Source organism: Cherax quadricarinatus, unplaced genomic scaffold (assembly GCF_038502225.1).
Source record: "Cherax quadricarinatus isolate ZL_2023a unplaced genomic scaffold, ASM3850222v1 Contig69, whole genome shotgun sequence".
Taxonomy (NCBI): Eukaryota; Metazoa; Arthropoda; class Malacostraca; order Decapoda; family Parastacidae; genus Cherax; species Cherax quadricarinatus.
The window spans coordinates 345,001-365,467 of record NW_027195095.1 but is presented as its reverse complement, the minus strand read 5'-3'; the positions used below and the strand labels follow the sequence as shown (position 1 = coordinate 365,467).

General features: G+C 48.5%; 1 protein-coding gene across 1 annotated transcript in view; it reads right to left on the bottom strand.

Moving 5' to 3' along the window:
• Window positions 1–547: 547 nt before the first annotated feature.
• Window positions 548–20,467, bottom strand: part of Wnt2 (Wnt oncogene analog 2) — a 215,225-nt gene continuing 195,305 nt past the window's right edge. The window contains exons 4-8 of the mRNA XM_053793713.2: window positions 10,561–10,729; window positions 7,541–7,640; window positions 6,208–6,363; window positions 3,126–3,297; window positions 548–2,899 (exon numbers count right to left, since the gene is read on the bottom strand). Coding sequence (XP_053649688.1) covers window positions 2,748–2,899; window positions 3,126–3,297; window positions 6,208–6,363; window positions 7,541–7,640; window positions 10,561–10,729 — 749 coding nt within the window. The 3' untranslated portion in view covers window positions 548–2,747. The remainder of the gene's footprint in view (window positions 2,900–3,125; window positions 3,298–6,207; window positions 6,364–7,540; window positions 7,641–10,560; window positions 10,730–20,467) is intronic.

Below are 20,467 nucleotides of genomic sequence, written 5' to 3'. Positions count from 1 at the left end.
TATATATATATATATATATATATATATATATATATATATATATATATATATAGGATGGGGTCCACCTCTGGTGTAAATTGTGGGAGCCACAGCCTCGGAGAAGTGGATAAAAAGGCTTCAATGAGGAATATTTGGATTTCTTCCTGAAGCCGTTTGAATATTCCACTTCCCCTACCACCCCATCTTTTAAACTATTATATATATATATATATATATATATATATATATATATATATATATATATATATATATATATATATATATATATATATATATATATAAATATATATATATATATAAAATGACCCCTCTACAATTCTTTAAATCAATTACACTAAAACTTTCACAACATTAAAAATATGTATCACATTCCACACACATCTGTCTAACAGCTGAGAAACTTGTGACTTCCTGCTCTCGTAAGTCATACAAAACTAATTTATATGATGTGTTTATATACATAATATATATATATATATATATATATATATATATATATATATATATATATATATATATATATATATATATATATATATATATATATTTGTGTGTGTGTGTGTGTGTGTGTGCAGGTACAATACCGATTTACCAGCTACGGATCATCCGGCGCCTCTTTTAGACTGGTGAAAATGACAAAATGGTTTACCTGGCGGCCACAGATGGCGTTGTATGCAATGCATGCTCACTTACAATGTTTATACTGGTGCTCATTTATAATGTTCACGCTGGTGCTCACTTGCAATGCTTACACTGGTGCTCACTTATAATGCTTACACTGGTACTCACTTATAATGCTTACACTGGTGCTCACAATGTTTACACTGGTGCTCACAATGTTTACACTGGTGCTCACTTATAATGTTTGCACTGGTGCTCACATTATTATTATAATAAAAAAGAAGCGCTAAGCCACAAGGGCTATACAGCACTGGTGCTCACAATGTTTACACTGGTGCTCACAATGTTTACACTGGTGCTCACAATGTTTACACTGGTGCTCACTTATAATTTTTACTCTGCAGTTGTTGTTGTGGATCTCTTGGTTCTCTGCGAGTCTTAACATGTTTTACTAACAGTTAACCGTAGCTATGGCTAATGGTTACCACTTTGGTAATGGCAGAACTGCAACATTCTTTGTAAGTACAGTAATAAATAAGCCTCTTTTATTTATGTTATTGTTTAATTTAAGTTCCCAGCAGACCATGGTAGGTCAGAGGTGTATTGTATTGTTATTATATGACCTTTCTAGGTCCGGCAAAAATCGATATACCGCCAAAGCCTACGAACCAAGGGTGCAGCAAAATCAGTGTAGTACCTGTGTGTGTGTACTCACCTAATTGTGGTTGCAGGGGTTGATTCATAGCTCCTGCCCCGCCTCTTTACTGTGTACCTTTCAAAACAGTGTAGTAAAATGTTTATATACACATAAGACTCCTGCCTCAGGAATAAACTAAGTTGAGTTGCCTTCTATATGCTGGCAACATCAGCAGTAATGGTGTGGTATTGTAGATCACATTGCTCTCCTGGGACACTGCTGTGTGTGTCAGACGTGATTGGCTGCTTAGCACCAGCAGAATAGCCAATCCTTAACCATAGGTACATAGGAGCAGTAAGCCAGCAGTAAGCCACAGATATACATCAATGGTAAGCCAGTGGTTCCTTAACCACAGTTGCAAAAATACTGATTAGAGAGGGACTGCTTCACCACCAGTCATTAAGGAACTTGGGGCGTGATTTCTGAGCGTATTATCAAAGGAGAAACAGCGTCAGGAATAAATGACCGGGTTCTCGTGACGAAACACCAGCGCCTCTGTCTGGCCAGAACAATTTCGTTTTCCTCTACTTACAGAAAATCTGGTGTCACTGATGAGTGTAATTCAATGGTATCGAGACAATAAAGAATAAAATGTTTCAATATCTTGGCTGGAACAAATCATCAAGAAACCTCGTGCTTAGCAGAGGAACCTTATGACGACGTTTCGACTTCTCCTTGACTATTGTGACTTGACATGTACAACTAATGCGACATTTTTTGTGGCAACGTTTCGCTTTTCATGAGCTTTGTCAAACGAAACGCTGCCACAATAAAATGTTGCATTAATTGCACATGTGTCTGTCCTTTTACCTAACATATTGTCGGTGCAAGAGAAGTCGAAACGTCCTCATTTACATTTCTCTCAAAAATAAAAAAGGAATCTGTCTTTACCGCTCGTTTAAAACACTATAATTGCAAATAGTGTCTGAAAAAATGCTTTCAAGCACTATTTTCAGACGTAGCACAGAAGATCTACAGAAGTTGCAAGCAGGAGCTGTAACAAACACAATGTATGAACTTCAGAAGTCGTAATGAACTTCATTATCTGTCGTTGTTAGTCAGGAGCTTTGCAGGTATGAAGATAGACCTTCAACAGTGATTACGTACGAATGGAACTTTTGGTAGTGAGGTTCAAACAGGAGGTTTAACTGTTAAAATCTTTAGCTGGTTTCAGATAAATCCTTTACTGGTTTCAGATAAATTCTATGTTGGTTCCTAGTAGGACTTTTACAAGTGACTAGTAGGATCAGCACTATTTTCTAGCAGGCATTTAACTAACTTCGCGCAAGATCTTCACCTAGTTTTCACCAGGATCTGCACTAGTCTTCACCAGGACCTGCACTAGTCTCCACCAGGACTTGCATTAGTCCCCACCAGAACCAGTACTAGTCTTTACCAGGACCTGCATTAGTCTCCAGGCAGCAGGACGTCACTTGCAGGTGTACTCCTCAGTGTCCTCCTGACAGGTGTGGCACTGAACGTAACAACACCAGTAAAACTTACAGTTACACTGCCACTTGCGAGTGTACTGTTGCGTGTTGTATCCCCGTCCACAACACAGCAGGTCGCACCCGTCAGCACCTGGGGATGAGACAGAGAGAGAGAGACGTCAGTGTAAGCATTTGCAGAGAGACAGGGAGAAGAGAAAGTCACTGTACCTGTAGACGGAAACATCATTTTCAACACCGTAAATGTGAGATGCTTGTTTATCTATGAAGAGCATTAAACCTACGAGGTGACCCTCATGGGTGGAGGCTCAATCCTCAGTCCACTAACACACGTCTGTCTTTACTGGAGCCCCACTTACCTCTGGAGGTTCTGTTGCAGCGTCTGGCTACCGTACCCAGAGACCCCGTGCTCGGGTTCATCTCACAGTAGTTGGGACTCTTTTGTAAATACACCAGGTGAGACTTGCCCGGCCGCCGCACTCTCCTCTTGGTCCTCCGCAGCTTGAGATAGGGAGGAGACCTTCTCCGGCTCTGTGTTATGGAAGAACAGCAGATCAGAAGCCTAGGAGATGTACATACTAGTGATTCTGAGGATGTCTGGTGTGTGTTGACATTGCTGGTTAGTAATGATATAAGAACATAAGAGTGAAGGAACACTTCAGTAGACACACTGGAAGAATGGAATGATTGTCGAGAAGTTATTTCAGGAGCAAGTTGAGTGATTCAGCCATTCAAATGTCTGGAAAATTAAGTTTTACACTCAAACAGTGAACACATCATCTCCAGGCTGAGGGACTGAACACATCATCTCCAGGCTGAGGGACTGAACACATCATATCCAGGCTGAGGGACTGAACACATCATCTCCAGGCTGAGGGACTGAACACATCATCTCCAGGCTGAGGGACTGAACACATCATCTCCAGGCTGAGGGACTGAACACATCATCTCCAGGCTGAGGGACTGAACACATCATCTCCAGGCTCAGGGACTGAACAATCATATCCAGGCTGAGAGACTGAACACATCATCTCCAGGCTGAGGGACTGAACACATCATATCCAGGCTGAGGGACTGAACACATCATCTCCAGGCTGAGGGACTGAACACATCATCTCCAGGCTGAGGGACTGAACACATCATATCCAGGCTGAGAGACTGAACACATCATCTCCAGGCTGAGGGACTGAACACATCATATCCAGGCTGAGGGACTGAACACATCATCTCCAGGCTGAGGGACTGAACACATCATCTCCAGGCTCAGGGACTGAACAATCATATCCAGGCTGAGAGACTGAGCACATCATCTCCAGGCTGATGGACTGAACACATCATATCCAGGCTGAGGGACTGAACACATCATCTCCAGGCTGAGGGACTGAACACATCATCTCCAGGCTGAGGGACTGAACACATCATATCCAGGCTGAGAGACTGAACACATCATCTCCAGGCTGAGGGACTGAACACATCATATCCAGGCTGAGGGACTGAACACATCATCTCCAGGCTGAGGGACTGAACACATCATCTCCAGGCTGAGGGACTGAACACATCATATCCAGGCTGAGGGAATGAACACATCATCTCCAGGCTGAGGGACTGAACACATCATCTCCAGGCTGAGGGACTGAACACATCATCTCCAGGCTGAGGGACTGAACACATCATATCCAGGCTGAGGGACTGAACACATCACCTCTAGGCAGAGAGACTGAACATATCATCTCCAGGCTGAGGGACTAAATACATCATTTCCAGGCTGAGGGACTGAACACATCATCTCTAGACTCAGGGACTGAACACATCATCTGAAGGTTGAGGGACTGAACACGTTATCTCCAGGCTGAGGGACTGAACACGTCATCTCCAGGCTGAGGGACTGAACACATCATCTCTAGACTGAGGAACTGAACACATCATCTCTACGTTGAGGGACTGAACACATCATCTCCAGACTGAGGGACTGAACACATTCATCTCTAGGCTGAGGGACTGAACACGTCTCTAGGCTGAAGGACTGAACACATCATTGCTAGGCTGAGGGACAGAACACATCTCTAGGCTGAGGGACTGAACACATTCATCTCTAGGCTGAGGGACTGAACACGTCTCTAGGCTGAAGGACTGAACACATCATTGCTAGGCTGAGGGACAGAACACATCTCTAGGCAGAGGGACTGAACACATTCATCTCTAGGCTGAGGGACTGAATACATTCATCTCTAGGCTGAGGGACTGAATACATCATCTCTAGGGTGAGGGACTGAACACATCATCTCTAGGCTGAGGGACTGAACACATCTCTAGGCTGAGGGACTGAACACATCATCGCTAGGCTGATGGACTGAACATATCATCTCTTGGCTGAGGGACTGAACACATCTCTAGGCTGAGGGACTGAACACATCATCGCTAGGCTGAAGGACTGAACATATCATCTCTTGGCTGAGGGACTGAACACATCTCTAGGCTGAGGGACTGAACACATCATCTCTAGGCTGAGGGACTGAACACATCATCTCTAGGCTGAGGGACTGAACACATCATCTCTAGGCTGAGGGACTGAACACATCATCTCTGGGCTGAGGGACTGAACACATCATCTCTAGGCTGAGGGACTGAACACATCATCTCTAGGCTGAGGGAGTGATTATCTCACACTCTATCTTCACATCTTCCGATGTTTTTCTCAGTATTGGCTTATTAAAAGCACTGACTGGCCCTCACAACTCTGGCTGGTCTGGACTGGTCTGGACTGGTCTGGAAACTCAATAAAGAATCCAGGTATTATTCTGCAGCTAGAAGATAGACAGACAAATAGATAAACATGGATAGACAGACAAAACTTCCCGAAGCTTGTACTTTTCTCCAGACTGAGGGGCTGAACACATCATCTCCAGGCTGAAGGACTGAACACATTATCTCTAGGCTGAAGGGACTGAACACATCATCTCTAGGCTGAAGGGACTGAACACATCATCTCTAGGCTGAGGGACTGAACACATCATCTCTAGGCTGAAGGGATTGAACACATCATCTCTAGGCTGAGGGAGTGAATATCTCAAACTCTATCTTCACATCTTCCGATGTTTTTCTCAGTATTGGCCTATTAAAAGCACTGACTGGCGAAACGTTTCCACAACGAAGATCCCCAAGTGATGCATAAGTGTCTCATTCATCTATGTGTATTACATATTTTCAGTGGGCTACGTTTTCTCAAAAGTCGACAGTTAGAAATGAGACGGTACAGCAATGCGAGGCTATTTGGACAATGCCACAAGTAAACAGGACAAGCCAGTGCTTAAAACTTCGCTTCACTTAGAGAGTTATGTACCCAGCAAAGGCTTGTTCTGTATACTTGTGTCTTCGCTCTTCAAACAACAAAAGATTATACGCTGCAGGTGCAGCGTGCTCAGTAGAGCGCAACAGATCTACCTTGTGGACGATGACGGGCTTGGCCTTCTTGTACTTCTGCAGGAGAAGTTTGCCGATGTTGGTGAAGGGAGGGAGGGTCTTCCAGCATGTCTTCATGGTGCAGGAACCAGACACCCCATGACACTTGCACTCCGTACTCAGAGTGCTCCTCACAGCCTGGTGGAGGGGAGGAAATAACTTCAAGTACGCAGTAGACAACAAAGGGGTTTGATACGGCGTTAGCTGTTAGTGTCCCTATAAACCATCAACAAAACAGGTGGAAAGATAACTCATACTGCAAAAGAACTTTATAAGTGCGACGTTTCTTCTGCAAGAGGCTTCATAAAGTAATAAGGCCTCGTGTAGGTGTAACGTTGCGCTTGAACATTTCAAGAATTTATCATAATCAGAAACTGTCAAGACAATTTCCATCCTTGACAAGGTTCTGGAGACCTGTCAAGCTCCACCGAATGCACATGGAGATACTAAATGCAGAGATAATATGCATCCACGGCAGGCAAGTATTTTTTCTTAGCGAAACTGTTCAAGTGGAAAGATTTCCTCTCCACTCCTTGTGTGCTGCCATCCTGCAAGGTTTAGCTCTCTAGTGCACACGTATGCGTGCACCCAACCCCACACACATGCCACAAATCCAAGCGCTATTCACTCCCCTGAACATCTCCTTCACCCTGACTTCCCTCAGAGTTGATCCAGGGAGGTCTCTGACACTGCTTGAACACTTCCTTCACCCTATCTACCCTCAGAGCTGATCCAGGGAGGTCCCTGACACTCCTTGAACACCTCCTTCACCCTATATTCCCTCAGAGCTGATCCAGGGAGGTCCCTGACACTCCTTGAACACCTCCTTCACCCTATATTCCCTCAGAGCTGATCCAGGGAGGTCCCTGACACTCCTTGAACACCTCCTTCACCCTATATTCCCTCAGAGCTGATCCAGGGAGGTCCTTGACACTCCGTGAACACCTTCTTCACCCTATCTTCCCTCAGAGCTGATCCAGGGAGGTCCTTGACACTCCCTGAACACCTTCACCCTGTCTTCCCTCAGAGCTGATCCAGGGAGGTCTCTGACACTCCCTGAACACCTTCACCCTGTCTTCCCTCAGAGCTGATCCAGGGAGGTCTCTGACACTCCCTGAACACCTTCACCCTGCCTTCCCTCAGAGCTGATCCAGGGAGGTCCCTGACACTGCTTGAACACTTCCTTCACCCTATCTACCCTCAGAGCTGATCCAGGGAGGTCCCTGACACTCCTTGAACACCTCCTTCACCCTATCTTCCCTCAGAGCTGATCCAGGGAGGTCCTTGACACTCCGTGAACACCTCCAAGACTCACCCGTCTGCCAGCGTTGTTGTTATGGAGGTTCATCAGAGCTCTGGCATCTCCTTCAACCTCGCGGGCGTCCATGAACTTCCTCGCTAGCTTGATGCCGTAGCTGTGGGAGAAACTGACTTAGTAGCGGTCCTAGACCACCTCTCTCTCTGGACCACCTGGTCCTGAACTCGCCTGTTCATAGACAGGTGGTCGATAACCAGCTGATCTGCAGCTGCTTGGTTTACAACCTCCTCTTGACTCACGAAATCGTAATGACTCCTCTCCCTGCATCAAGTGATTTTAGACTATTCAGACTTAGACCACCTGTCCTTGGACCACCTGGCCATGGACCACCTGGCCATGGACCACATGATCTTGATCTACCTAGACCTAAACCACATGACTTCGGGTCATTTAGTACACTATCAACCATTTCAAACTATCCGGACGTAGACCAAGGCTACTTGACTCCCTGGTCAGTGACCTCAGATTTTGGATCAAATTCAAATTCAAATTCAAATTCAGAGTTTATTCTCTATAAAGATTACAATGTTGAATTTACAGAATTTGGTTGTTGTGTGGTTTACATGTAGTTAAATAATGATTACAGAGTGTACCACTAGAACACCTAGCATGGCTAGGCATTTCGGGCAGACTTAGTTTAATTCTTTACTTTAAAATATTACAAATTATGAGGTAAGTTTGTATTATGGCTAAGTGACTAAATACTAGTTTGTGAGTTTAGCAATGTGAATGCTTTTGTTTTGGCACAGTACATAGTTTCAGTATTGGAGTATCATAGGATTCATTATTTTAAGATTGAGATTAATATTTCTGTTTATGGTCAAATGGGTGAGTGAGTGTAAGTGTGAACCACCAGGTGGTATTCGTGTAGTTAGTTGATGGGGTTTATCAGGGAGATAAGATGTTTTCTAATGGTAGTTTTGAAGGTGATGAATATGTCTGCAGTTCTAGAGTTCTCAGGTAGGGTGTTCCAGATTTTAGGGCCTTTGACATACATTGAATTTTTGTAAAGGTTTAGTCGGACATGAGGAATGTCGTAGAGATGTTTGTGTCTGGTGTTGTGCCTGTGGGTTCTGTCACAACTATCAAGAGAGCGTTTTAGGTCAAGGTTGATATTGGAGTTTAAGGTCCTGTAGATGTAGATTGCACAGTAGTAAGTGTGGATGTACTGAACAGGGAGTAAGTTTAGATCTATGAAGAGTGGGGGGGGTGTGTTGCCAGGGATGGGATTTAGTGATTATTCTTACTGCAGCTTTTTGTTGGGTTATTATTGGCTTTAGGTGTGTTGCTGCAGTTGATCCCCAAGCACAAATAGCATAGGTGAGGTATGGATAAATAAGTGAGTGGTATAGTGTGAGAAGGGCATTTTGCGGCACGTAGTATCGTATCTTGGAGAGGATCCCAACTGTTTTGGATACTTTTTTGGTTATATGTTGGATATGGGTGCTGAAATTCAGGTTGTTGTCAAGGTATAGGCCTAGGAATTTGCCCTCATTATGTCTGGTAATTAGAGTGTTGTTGATCTTAATGTTAATTTGTGCATCTCCTGCTCTGCTACCAAACATAATATAGTAGGTTTTGTCAGTGTTAAGCGTAAGTTTATTGGCTGTCATCCAAGTCGATATTTTGATCAGCTCCTCGTTAACAATGGTGTTGAGGGTGGCAAGATTAGGGTGAGAGTTGACATAAGTCGTGTCGTCAGCAAAGAGAATGGGTTTCAGGTGTTGGGATACGTTTGGAAGATCATTGATGTATATGAGGAAGAGCAGGGGACCAAGGACACTTCCCTGCGGAACTCCAGTATCAAGTGGCCGTGTTGTTGATGCTGTGTCTTTAATGGTAACATACTGATACCTATTAGTAAGGTAAGATTTGAAATAAGCAAGCGCGTGGCCTCTTATACCGTAATGGTCACGTTTGTGGAGTAGGATGTCGTGGTCTACTGTGTCAAAAGCTTTTCTTAGGTCAATAAAAATTCCTAGTGGATATTCCTTATTTTCCAATGCTGTGTAAAGCAGATCTAGCATTTTTATGATTGCGTCATAAGTGCTTTCATTTTTCCTAAATCCAAATTGGCAGGGGTTGAGTATGTTTTGTGCTGTTATAAATGAATATAGTCTCCTGTGCACGAGTTTCTCAAAGATTTTGGATAGCAATGGTAAGTTTGATATTGGCCTATAGTTGTTTAAGTCTGTTGGGTCACCACCTTTATGTATTGGTGTAACCCTTGCTATCTTGAGTAGTTTCGGGAAGGTGCTAGTTTCTAGTGACTTGTTAAAAAGTAATGAAATAGCATGCGAAAGGATATGGGCCGCTCGCTTGTACAGTAATGGTGGGACATTAGACAGATTCCCTGAGTTGTTTTTAAGTGACTTTATAATCTCGGTGACTTCCGAGGGCTCAGTTGGTGCAAGATAGAAGGAATTTGGGAAATTCCTATCTAGGTAGTCCCCGGCATGGGCATTAGTATGTAGGATTTTATTGGCGAGATTAGATCCTATGGTTGAGAAGAAGTCATTTATCTTGTTAGCTGTGTCAAGGGCCACATTAGGCCATGGACCACCGCAGACAGGACCACGAGTCGCCTGATCTGAGCTTATCCTCATTCTCAGAACAATGCTTCATAAAGCTCTGATTAGTGCGTCATGTAGTCTAAAAAGTTTATATTTGTAAAGCTTTCCACTGCAGCTCATTGAAAATATAAACAATATCAGAAAAAATGAAGCCTAATTATACAATTTTCGCTTGTGGCAGTTAATTAAGCCAGTTTCTCTTAAACTAATTTACAATAGACTAGGTCAGAGCCAATGATAAGCAAGCAGGACCCGAGAATGGAGTTTCATGACTCTCTGATCGCGGGTTCTAACCCCGCCCGTGGTATGGTTTGAGGCTAGTAGAATCCAGTAGAGAAGCTACCAGAATTCAACCGCTACCACCGCTACCACCGCTACCACCGCTACCACCGCTACCACCACCACCACCCCACCACCAACAACAACAACACTACCATCACTCACTTAATATCGGCACTGCAGCCTCCCCACTTCCAGCCTGAGGCACTGTAGCGGCCCCGCTTGCGGTCGTCACACCCACAAGTGGAGATGTTGCCGCGGGCGCATGCGGCAGTCACGCTGTACGCCACCCCTGCGCTGGTCACCGCGTACACATACGCAGCTTCACGACTCCCTGCGGACACAAGCGTACATAAGAGTGAAGGAGCACTACGGCAAGCCTACTGGTCAGTAGACGTTACTACAACTATTACTGCAACAGCTATTACTACAAATAACAATAATAACTGTACATATTTACAATAAGAACAAGGTTAACATATTAACAAATAAAATTAAGCAAACATTCGCAGACAGACGATCTTAACAATGCAAGACAAGTCACAGGAGGGAGATACCTGCAGTTCAACCTCAGGACCCACCCACTCACCTCAGGACCCACCCACTCACCTCAGGACCCACCCACTCACCTCAGGACCCACCCACTCACCTCAGGACCCACCCACTCACCTCAGGACCCACCCACTCACCTCAAGATCCACCCACTCACCTCAGGACCCAGCCACTCACCTCAGAACCCACCCACACACCTCAGGATCCACCCACTCACCTCAGGACCCAGTCACAGGACTCACCTCAGGATCCACCCACTCCACCCACCCACTCACCTCAGGACCCACCCACTCACCTCAGGACCCACCCACTCACCTAAGGACCCACCCACTCATCTCAGGATCCACCCACTCACCTCAGGACCCACCCACTCACCTCAAGATCCACCCACTCACCTCAGGACCACCTCAGGACCCACCCACTCACCTCAGGACCCACCCACTCACCTCAGGATCCTCAGGACCCACCCACCACAAGATCTCACCTCAGGACCCACCCACTCATCTCAGAACCCACCCACTCACCTCAGGATCCACCCACTCACCTCAGGACACACCCAGTCACCTCAGGACCCACCCACTCACCTCAGGATCCACCCACCACCTCACTCACCTCAGGACCCACCCACTCACCTCAGGACCCACCCACTCACCTCAGGACCCACCCACTCACCTCAGGATCCACCCACTCACCTCAGGACCCACCCACTCACCTCAAGATCCACCCACTCACCTCAGACCCACCTACTCACCTCAGAACCCACCCACTCACCTCAGGATCCACTCACTCACCTCAGGATCCACCCACTCACCTCAGGATCCACCCACTCACCTCAGGACCCACCCACTCACCTCAGGACCCACCCACTCACCTCAGGACCCACCCACTCACCTCAGGACCCACCCACTCACCTCAGGACCCACCCACTCACCTCAGGACCCACCCACACACCTCAGGACCCACCCACTCACCTCAGGACCCACCCACTCACCTCAGGACCCACCCACTCACCTCAGGATCCACCCACTCACCTCAGGACCCACCCACTCACCTCAAGATCCACCCACTCACCTCAGGACCCACCCACTCACCTCAGTACCCACCCACTCACCTCATGATCCACCCACTCACCTCAGGACCCACCCAGTCACCTCAAGACCCACCCACTCACCTCAGGACACACCCACTCACCTCAGGACCCACCCACTCACCTCAGGACCCACCCACTCACCTCAGGACCCGCCCACTCACCTCAAGACCCACCCACTCTCCTCAGGACCCACCCACTCACCTCAGGACCCACCCACTTACCTCAGGACCCACCCACTCACCTCAGGACCCACCCACTCACCTCAGAACCCACCCACTCACCTCAGGATCCACCCACTCACCTCAGGACCCAGCCACTCACCTCAGGACCCACCCACTCACCATAGCATCCACCAATTCACCTCAGGACCCACCCACTCACCTCAGGACCCACCCACTCACCTCAGGACCCACCCACTCACCTCAGGACCCACCCACTCACCTCAGAACCCACCCACTCACCTCAGGACCCACCCACTCACCTCAGGACCCACCCACTCACCTCAGGACCCACTCACTCACCTCAGGACCCACCCACTCACCTCAGGACCCACCCACTCAACTCAGGACCCACCCACTCACCAAAGGACCCACCCACCCACTCACCTCAGAACCCACCCACCCACTCACCTCAGAACCCACCCACTCTCCTCAGGACCCACCCACTCACCTCAGGACCCACCCACTTACCTCAGGACCCACCCACTCACCTCAGAATCCACCCACTCACCTCAGGACCCACCCACTCACCTCAGGACCCACCCACTCACCTTAGGATCCACCCATTCACCTCAGGACCCACCCACTCACCTCAGGACCCACCCACTCACCTCAGGACCCACCCACACACCTCAGGACCCACCCACTCAGCTCAGGACCCACCCACTCACCTCAGGACCCACCCACTCACCTCAGGACCCACCCACTTACTTCAGGACCCACCCACTCACCTCAGGACCCACCCACTCACCTCAGGACCCACCCACTCACCTCAGGACCCACCCACTCACCTCAGGACCCACCCACTCACCTCAGGACCCACCCACTCACCTCAGAATCCACCCATTCACCTCAGGATCCACACACTCACCTCAGGACCCACCGAGTCACCTCAGGACCCACCCACTCACCTCAGGACCCACCGACTCACCTCAGGACCCACCCACTCAACTCAGGACCCACCCACTCACCTAAGGACACACTCCACTCACCTCAGGACCCACCCACTCACCTCAGGACCCACCCACTCACCTCAGGACCCGCCCACTCACCTCAAGACCCACCCATTCACCTCAGGACCCACCTACTCACCTCAGGACCCACCCACTTACCTCAGGACCCACCCACTCACCTCAAGACCCACACACTCACCTCAGGACCCACCTACTTACCTCAGAACCCACCCACTCACCTCAGGATCCACCCACTCACCTCAGGACCCAGCCACTCACCTCAGGACCCACCCACTCACCTCAGGACCCACCCACTCACACCTCAGGACCCACCCACTCACCTCAGGACCCACCCACTCACCTCAGGACCCACCCACTCACCTCAAGACCCACCCACTCTCCTCAGGACCCACCCACTCACCTCAGAATTCACCCACTCACCTCAGAATCCACCCATTCACCTCAGGATCCACCCACTCACCTCAGGATCCATCCACTCACCTCAGGATCCACCCACTCACCTTAGGATCCACCCACTCACCTCAGGATCCACCCACTCCAGGATCCACCCACTCACCCTAGGATCCACCCACTCACCTCAGGACCCACCCACTCACCTCAGAATCCACCCACTCACCTCAGGACCCACCCACTCACCTCAGGACCCACCCACTCACCTCATAATCCACCCACTCACCTCAAGACCCACTCACTCACCTCAGGACCCACACACTCACCTCAGGATCCACCCACTCACCTCAGGATCCACCCACTCACCTCAGGATCCACCCACTCACCTCAGGATCCACCCACTCACCTCAGAATTCACCCACTCACCTCAGAATCCACCCATTCACCTCAGGATCCACACACTCACCTCAGGATTCATCCACTCACCTCAGGATCCACCCACTCACCTTAGGATCCACCCACTCACCTCAGGATCCACCCACTCCAGGATCCACCCACTCACCTTAGGATCCACCCATTCACCGCAGAATTCACCCACTCACTTCATAATCCACCCACTCACCTCAAGATCCACCCACTCACCTCAGGAGCCAACCACTCACCTAAAGCTCCAAGCACTCACCTCAGGATCCACGCACTCACCTCAGGATCCACCCACTCACCTCAGGATCCACCCACTCACCTCAGGATCCACCCACTCACCTCAGGATCCGCCCACTCACCTCAGAATACACCCACTCACCTCAGGATCTACCCACTCACCTCAGGATCCACCCACTCACCTTAGGATCCACCCACTCACCTCAGGATCCACCCACTCCAGGATCCACCCACTCACCCTAGGATCCACCCACTCACCTCAGGATCCGCCCATTCACCTCAGAATCCACCCACTCACCTCAGGACCCACCCACTCTCCTCAGGACCCACCCACTTACTTCAGGACCCACCCACTCACCTCAGGACCTACCCACTCACCTCAGGACCCACTCACTCACCTCAGGATCCACCCACTCACCTCAGGAACCACCCACTCACCTCAGGACCCACCCACTCACCTCAGAACCCACCCACTCACCTCAAGACCCACACACTCACCTCAGGATCCACCCACTCACCTCAGGATCCACCCACTCACCTCAGAATCCACCCACTCACCTCAGGATCCACCCACTCACCTCAGAATCCACCCACTCACCTCAGGATCCACCTACTCACCTCAGGAACCACCCACTCACCTTAGGATCCACCCATTCACCGCAGAATTCACCCACTCACCTCATAATCCACCCACTCACCTCAAGATCCACCCACTCACCTCAGGATCCATCCACTCACCTTAAGATCCAATCACTCACCTCAGGATCCACTCACTCACCTCAGGATCCACCCACTCACTTCAGGATCCACCCACTCACCTCAGGATCCACCCACTCACCTCAGGATCCGCCCACTCACCTCAGAATACTCCCACTCACCTCAGGATCTACCCACTCACCTCAGGATCCACCAACTCACCTTAGGATTCACCCACTCACCTCAGGATCCACCCACTCACCTCAGGACCTACCCACTCACCTCAGGACCCACCCACTCACCTCACGATCCACCCACTCATCTCAGCACTCACCCACTCACGTCAGGACCCCCACCCCCCACTCACCTCAGCACTCACCCACTCACGTCAGGACCCCCACCCCCACCCACTTCAGGACCCACCCACCCGCTCACCCACTTCAGGACCCACCGACCAACTCACCCACTTTAGGAACCACCCACCCACTCACCCATTTCAGGAACCACTCACCAACTACAGGACCCACCGACCCAATCACTCACTTCAGGACCCACCCACCCACGCACCCACTTCAGGACCCACCCACACACCTCAAGACCCACTCGACAATGCCACATGGTACTCTGGAGTCTCCAGGTCTCTGTGTGAACAGACGTAAGGCGTAATTACGGGGTGGGTCTGTCCCTACAGCCCAGCCTTCAGGGTTATGTCGACAGCTATCACAACTCTGGCTGGTCTGGACTGGTCTGGACTGGTCTGGAAACTGAATGAAGAATCCAGGTATTATTCTGCAACTAGAAGATAGACAGACAAATAGAAAAATATGGACAGACAGACAAAACTTCCCGAAGCCTGTACTTTTCTCCAGACTGAGGGGCTGAACACATCATCTCTAGGCTGAAGGGACTGAACACATCGTCTCTAGGCTGAGGGACTGAAAACATCGTCTCGAGGATGAGGGACTGAACACGTCATCTCAAGGTAGAGGGACTGAACACATCATCTCCAGCATGAGGGACTGAACACATCATCTCCAGCATGAGGGACTGAACACATCGTCTTGAGGATGAGTGATTGAACACATCATCTCAAGGTTGAGGGACTCAACACATCGTCTCGAGGATGAGGGACTGAACACATCATCTCCAGGTTGAGGGACTGAACATATCAGTTCCAGGTTGAGGGACTGAACACATCATCTCCAGACTGAGGGACTGAACACATCATCTCCAGACTGAGGGACTGAACACATCATCTCCAGACTGAGGGACTGAACACATCATCTCCGGACTGAGGGACTGAACACATCATCTCCAGACTGAGGGACTGAACACATCATCTCCGGACTGAGGGACTGAACACATCATCTCCCGGTTGAGGGACTGAACACATCATCTCCAGTCTGAGAGACTGAACACATCATCTCCAGACTGACGGACTGAACACATCATCTCAAGGTTGAGGGACTGAACACATCATCTCCAGACTGAGAGACTGAACACATCATCTCCAGGTTGAGGGACTGAACACATCATCTCCACAATGAGGGACTGAACACATCATCTCCAGGTTGAGGGACTGAACACATCATCTCCAGGTTGAGGGACTGAACACATCATCTCCAGGTTGAGGGACTGAACATATCAGTTCCAGGTTGAGGGACTGAACACATCATCTCCAGACTGAGGGACTGAACACATCATCTCCAGACTGAGGGACTGAACACATCATCTCCAGACTGAGGGACTGAACACATCATCTCCGGACTGAGGGACTGAACACATCATCTCCAGACTGAGGGACTGAACACATCATCTCCGGACTGAGGGACTGAACACATCATCTCCCGGTTGAGGGACTGAACACATCATCTCCAGTCTGAGAGACTGAACACATCATCTCCAGACTGAGGGACTGAACACATCATCTCAAGGTTGAGGGACTGAACACATCATCTCCAGACTGAGAGACTGAACACATCATCTCCAGGTTGAGGGACTGAACACATCATCTCCAGGCTGAGGGACTGAACACATCATATCCAGACTGAGGGACTGAACACATCATCTCAAGGTTGAGGGACTGAACACATCATCTCCAGGTTGAGGGACTGAACACATCATCTCCAGACTGAGGGACTGAACACATCATCTTCAGACTGAGCGACTGAACACATCATCTCCGGACTGAGGGACTGAACACATCATATCCAGACTGAGGGACTGAACACATCATCTCAAGGTTGAGGGACTGAACACATCATCTCCAGACTGAGAGACTGAACACATCATCTCTAGACTGAGGGACTGAACACATCATCTCCAGGTTGAGGGACTGAACACATCATCTCCAGGTTGAGGGACTGAACACATCATCTCCAGGCTGAGGGACTGAACACATCATCTCCAGACTGAGGGACTGAACACATCATCTCCAGGTTGAGGGACTGAACACATCATCTCCAGACTGAGGGACTGAACACATCATCTCCGGACTGAGGGACTGAACACATCATCTCCAGGTTCAGGGACTGAACACATCATCTCCAGGCTGAGGGACTGAACACATCATCTCCAGACTGAGGGACTGAACACATCATCTCCAGACTGAGGGACTGAACACATCATCTCCAGGTTGAGGGACTGAACACATCATCTCCAGGTTCAGGGACTGAACACATCATCTCCAGGCTGAGGGACTGAACACATCATCTCCAGGCTGAGTGACTGAACACATCATCTCCAGGTTCAGGGACTGAACACATCATCTCCAGGTTTAGGGACTGAACACATCATCTCCAGGCTGAGGGACTGAACACATCATCTCCAGGTTGAGGGACTGAACACATCATCTCCAGGCTGAGGGACTGAACACATCATCTCCAGGTTGAGGGACTGAACACATCATCTCCAGGCTGAGTGACTGAACACATCATCTCCAGGTTCAGGGACTGAACACATCATCTCCAGGTTTAGGGACTGAACACATCATCTCCAGGCTGAGGGACTGAACACATCATCTCCAGGTTGAGGGACTGAACACATCATCTCCAGGCTGAGGGACTGAACACATCATCTCCAGGTTGAGGGACTGAACACATCATCTCCAGGCTGAGGGACTGAACACATCATCTCCAGGTTAAGGGACTGAACACATCATCTCCAGGTTGAGGGACTGAACACATCATCTCCAGGTTGAGGGACTGAACACATCATCTCCAGGTTGAGGGACTGAACACATCATCTCCAGGCTGAGGGACTGAACACATCATCTCCAGGTTGAGGGACTGAACACATCATCTCCAGGTTGAGGGACTGAACACATCATCTCCAGGCTGAGGGACTGAACACATCATCTCCAGGTTCAGGGACTGAACACATCATCTCCAGGTTTAGGGACTGAACACATCATCTCCAGGTTGAGGGACTGAACACATCATCTCCGGACTGAGGGACTGATTGCCTAATATTCAGTCTATATATTTTCTAATTTTTTTCTGTAATTTGCTGATAGTCTCTGGTTAGCGGAATGTTCCTTGAATAAAGATCCTGAAGTGTTGTCCACGTGCCTTATTTACTACCTCGAGTTGTTCCACGATTGGTAAACAGAGGATCGAGCCTTCATCACTCCTTACGCTGAATATCCCACACTGGGGAGAAGTTAACCCAACAGACGCTGTAATTCCACGTTAAGTGCTGAGTATAAAATGGGATTTGGAAGTTACTGTTCCATTATGGATGGTGTTCGATACTGGGGAAGGGGAAGATTGAGACACTTATGCAGTATATGGGAATCTTTATTCAGGAAACGTTTCGCCACACAGTGGCTTCATCAGTCCAATACAAAGATGAAGGCGTAAGGAATGGTTTTTCAAACCATTCATCACAACTGTCAGACACTGCAGCATCATGGGATCTTGTTACAAGGAATTCTTCAACACTTGTCCAACTTTTGGAGGAAGACCTACTTCGACTAGTGGATGGTACCACTATAACCCCGCCTCCTCCTGCTTCGCCTCACCTCACTACAGTATATAAGCCACGTCTACGGCCCTATGCTGTACATTCTACAAGATTGATGGACTGAACACATCGACTACAGGCTGAGGGACTGATTACCTCATACTCCTCCTCTCCTTACGCCTTCCTCTTTGTATTGGACTGATGAAGCCACTGTGTGGCGAAACGTTTCCTGAATAAAGATTCTCATATACTGCATAAGTGTCTCAATCTTCAACTTGTCGGTTTTTCAAACCATTCATCACAACTGGGGAAGGGGTTTTAATCTTAAGTGATGATGCTCAACTCTTCCTTAGATCAGTCCTGATTATCTGTTATCTTTCAGATGCTGTATGACTCTCGTGGCTAGTTGCCTGGTGAAGTTTAAGTTCTATCGACCGCACGAGGGTCATTATATGCCACCAGTCAACAATACTTTAATACCTATACACACACACACACACACACACACACACACACACACACACACACACACACACACACACACACACACGAGTGTAAATTCAGTTCTCATATCAAACCCTTCATAAAGTATAATTTTTTTTTCATAAATGCTGCTGAAAAATTGCAAGAATAATATTACTACGAAAACCCATCCTTACGATATTAAATTTTTGATATGCATATTTCTCCACCCTCCCAAAAAAAAAATGAAATACATTGTGTAGAAAAGGTTGGTGAGTGAGCTGCCCGTCCTGATACTGGAGATAAGAGACCAGCTCACCGCACCAGTGGTGTAAACTGGTCATCCGTGTCATTATATCTCTCTGTCTCATTAATCATCCGTCTCAATGAGTCCGTCATTTGGCTCTCCAAGGGCTGTTGTGTGACGGTAAGTGTGGCCACAATATCCTGTGAGGCGACGATAATGTGGGTGGGGGCTGGTCAATGTGTGTCCATCAGGGGAGAGAATTGTGCACTCGCCTGGGTGCAGACTCACTCCAGATACGAACAAATACACTCTCTTTTCACTCAGTAGGGAGACGGCTGGTTCTTAGTAGTATAGACACAACGTCTCGCCCACCTGTGAGCGAGATATTGGCTTTCATAAAGGCTTGCTCTGCTGTGTGTGTGCTGTCATACCAGTGGGAGAATCTGCTCGCCTTGCAGATCTCAGCTGCGTTCTGTTTTCACATCAACCAGATGTTGATTTACGCTGAAGTGGCCGCAAGTGTAGTGACTTAAACTACAACACGTCTTGTTGTGGGACTACAAGTTATCCAGCACGAAGCTGGCTGGCCAGCTTCCTCTCTGCTCTTGGTACGTGCGTATATAACAATCTGCCCTTGTTACCCGTACGATTTAAAATTCGCAGACGTGCCTCCACAACTTGGGTCACCGGGTTTAAAGCTTGTCAACTGCACGAGGGTCATTAAGGCTACATTTCTCCTCTTTATCACCTGTCAAGAATACTTTAGTCCTCTCATAAAAAAATGAATTAAACTCTCAGCGAATGTACACTGAGATACATA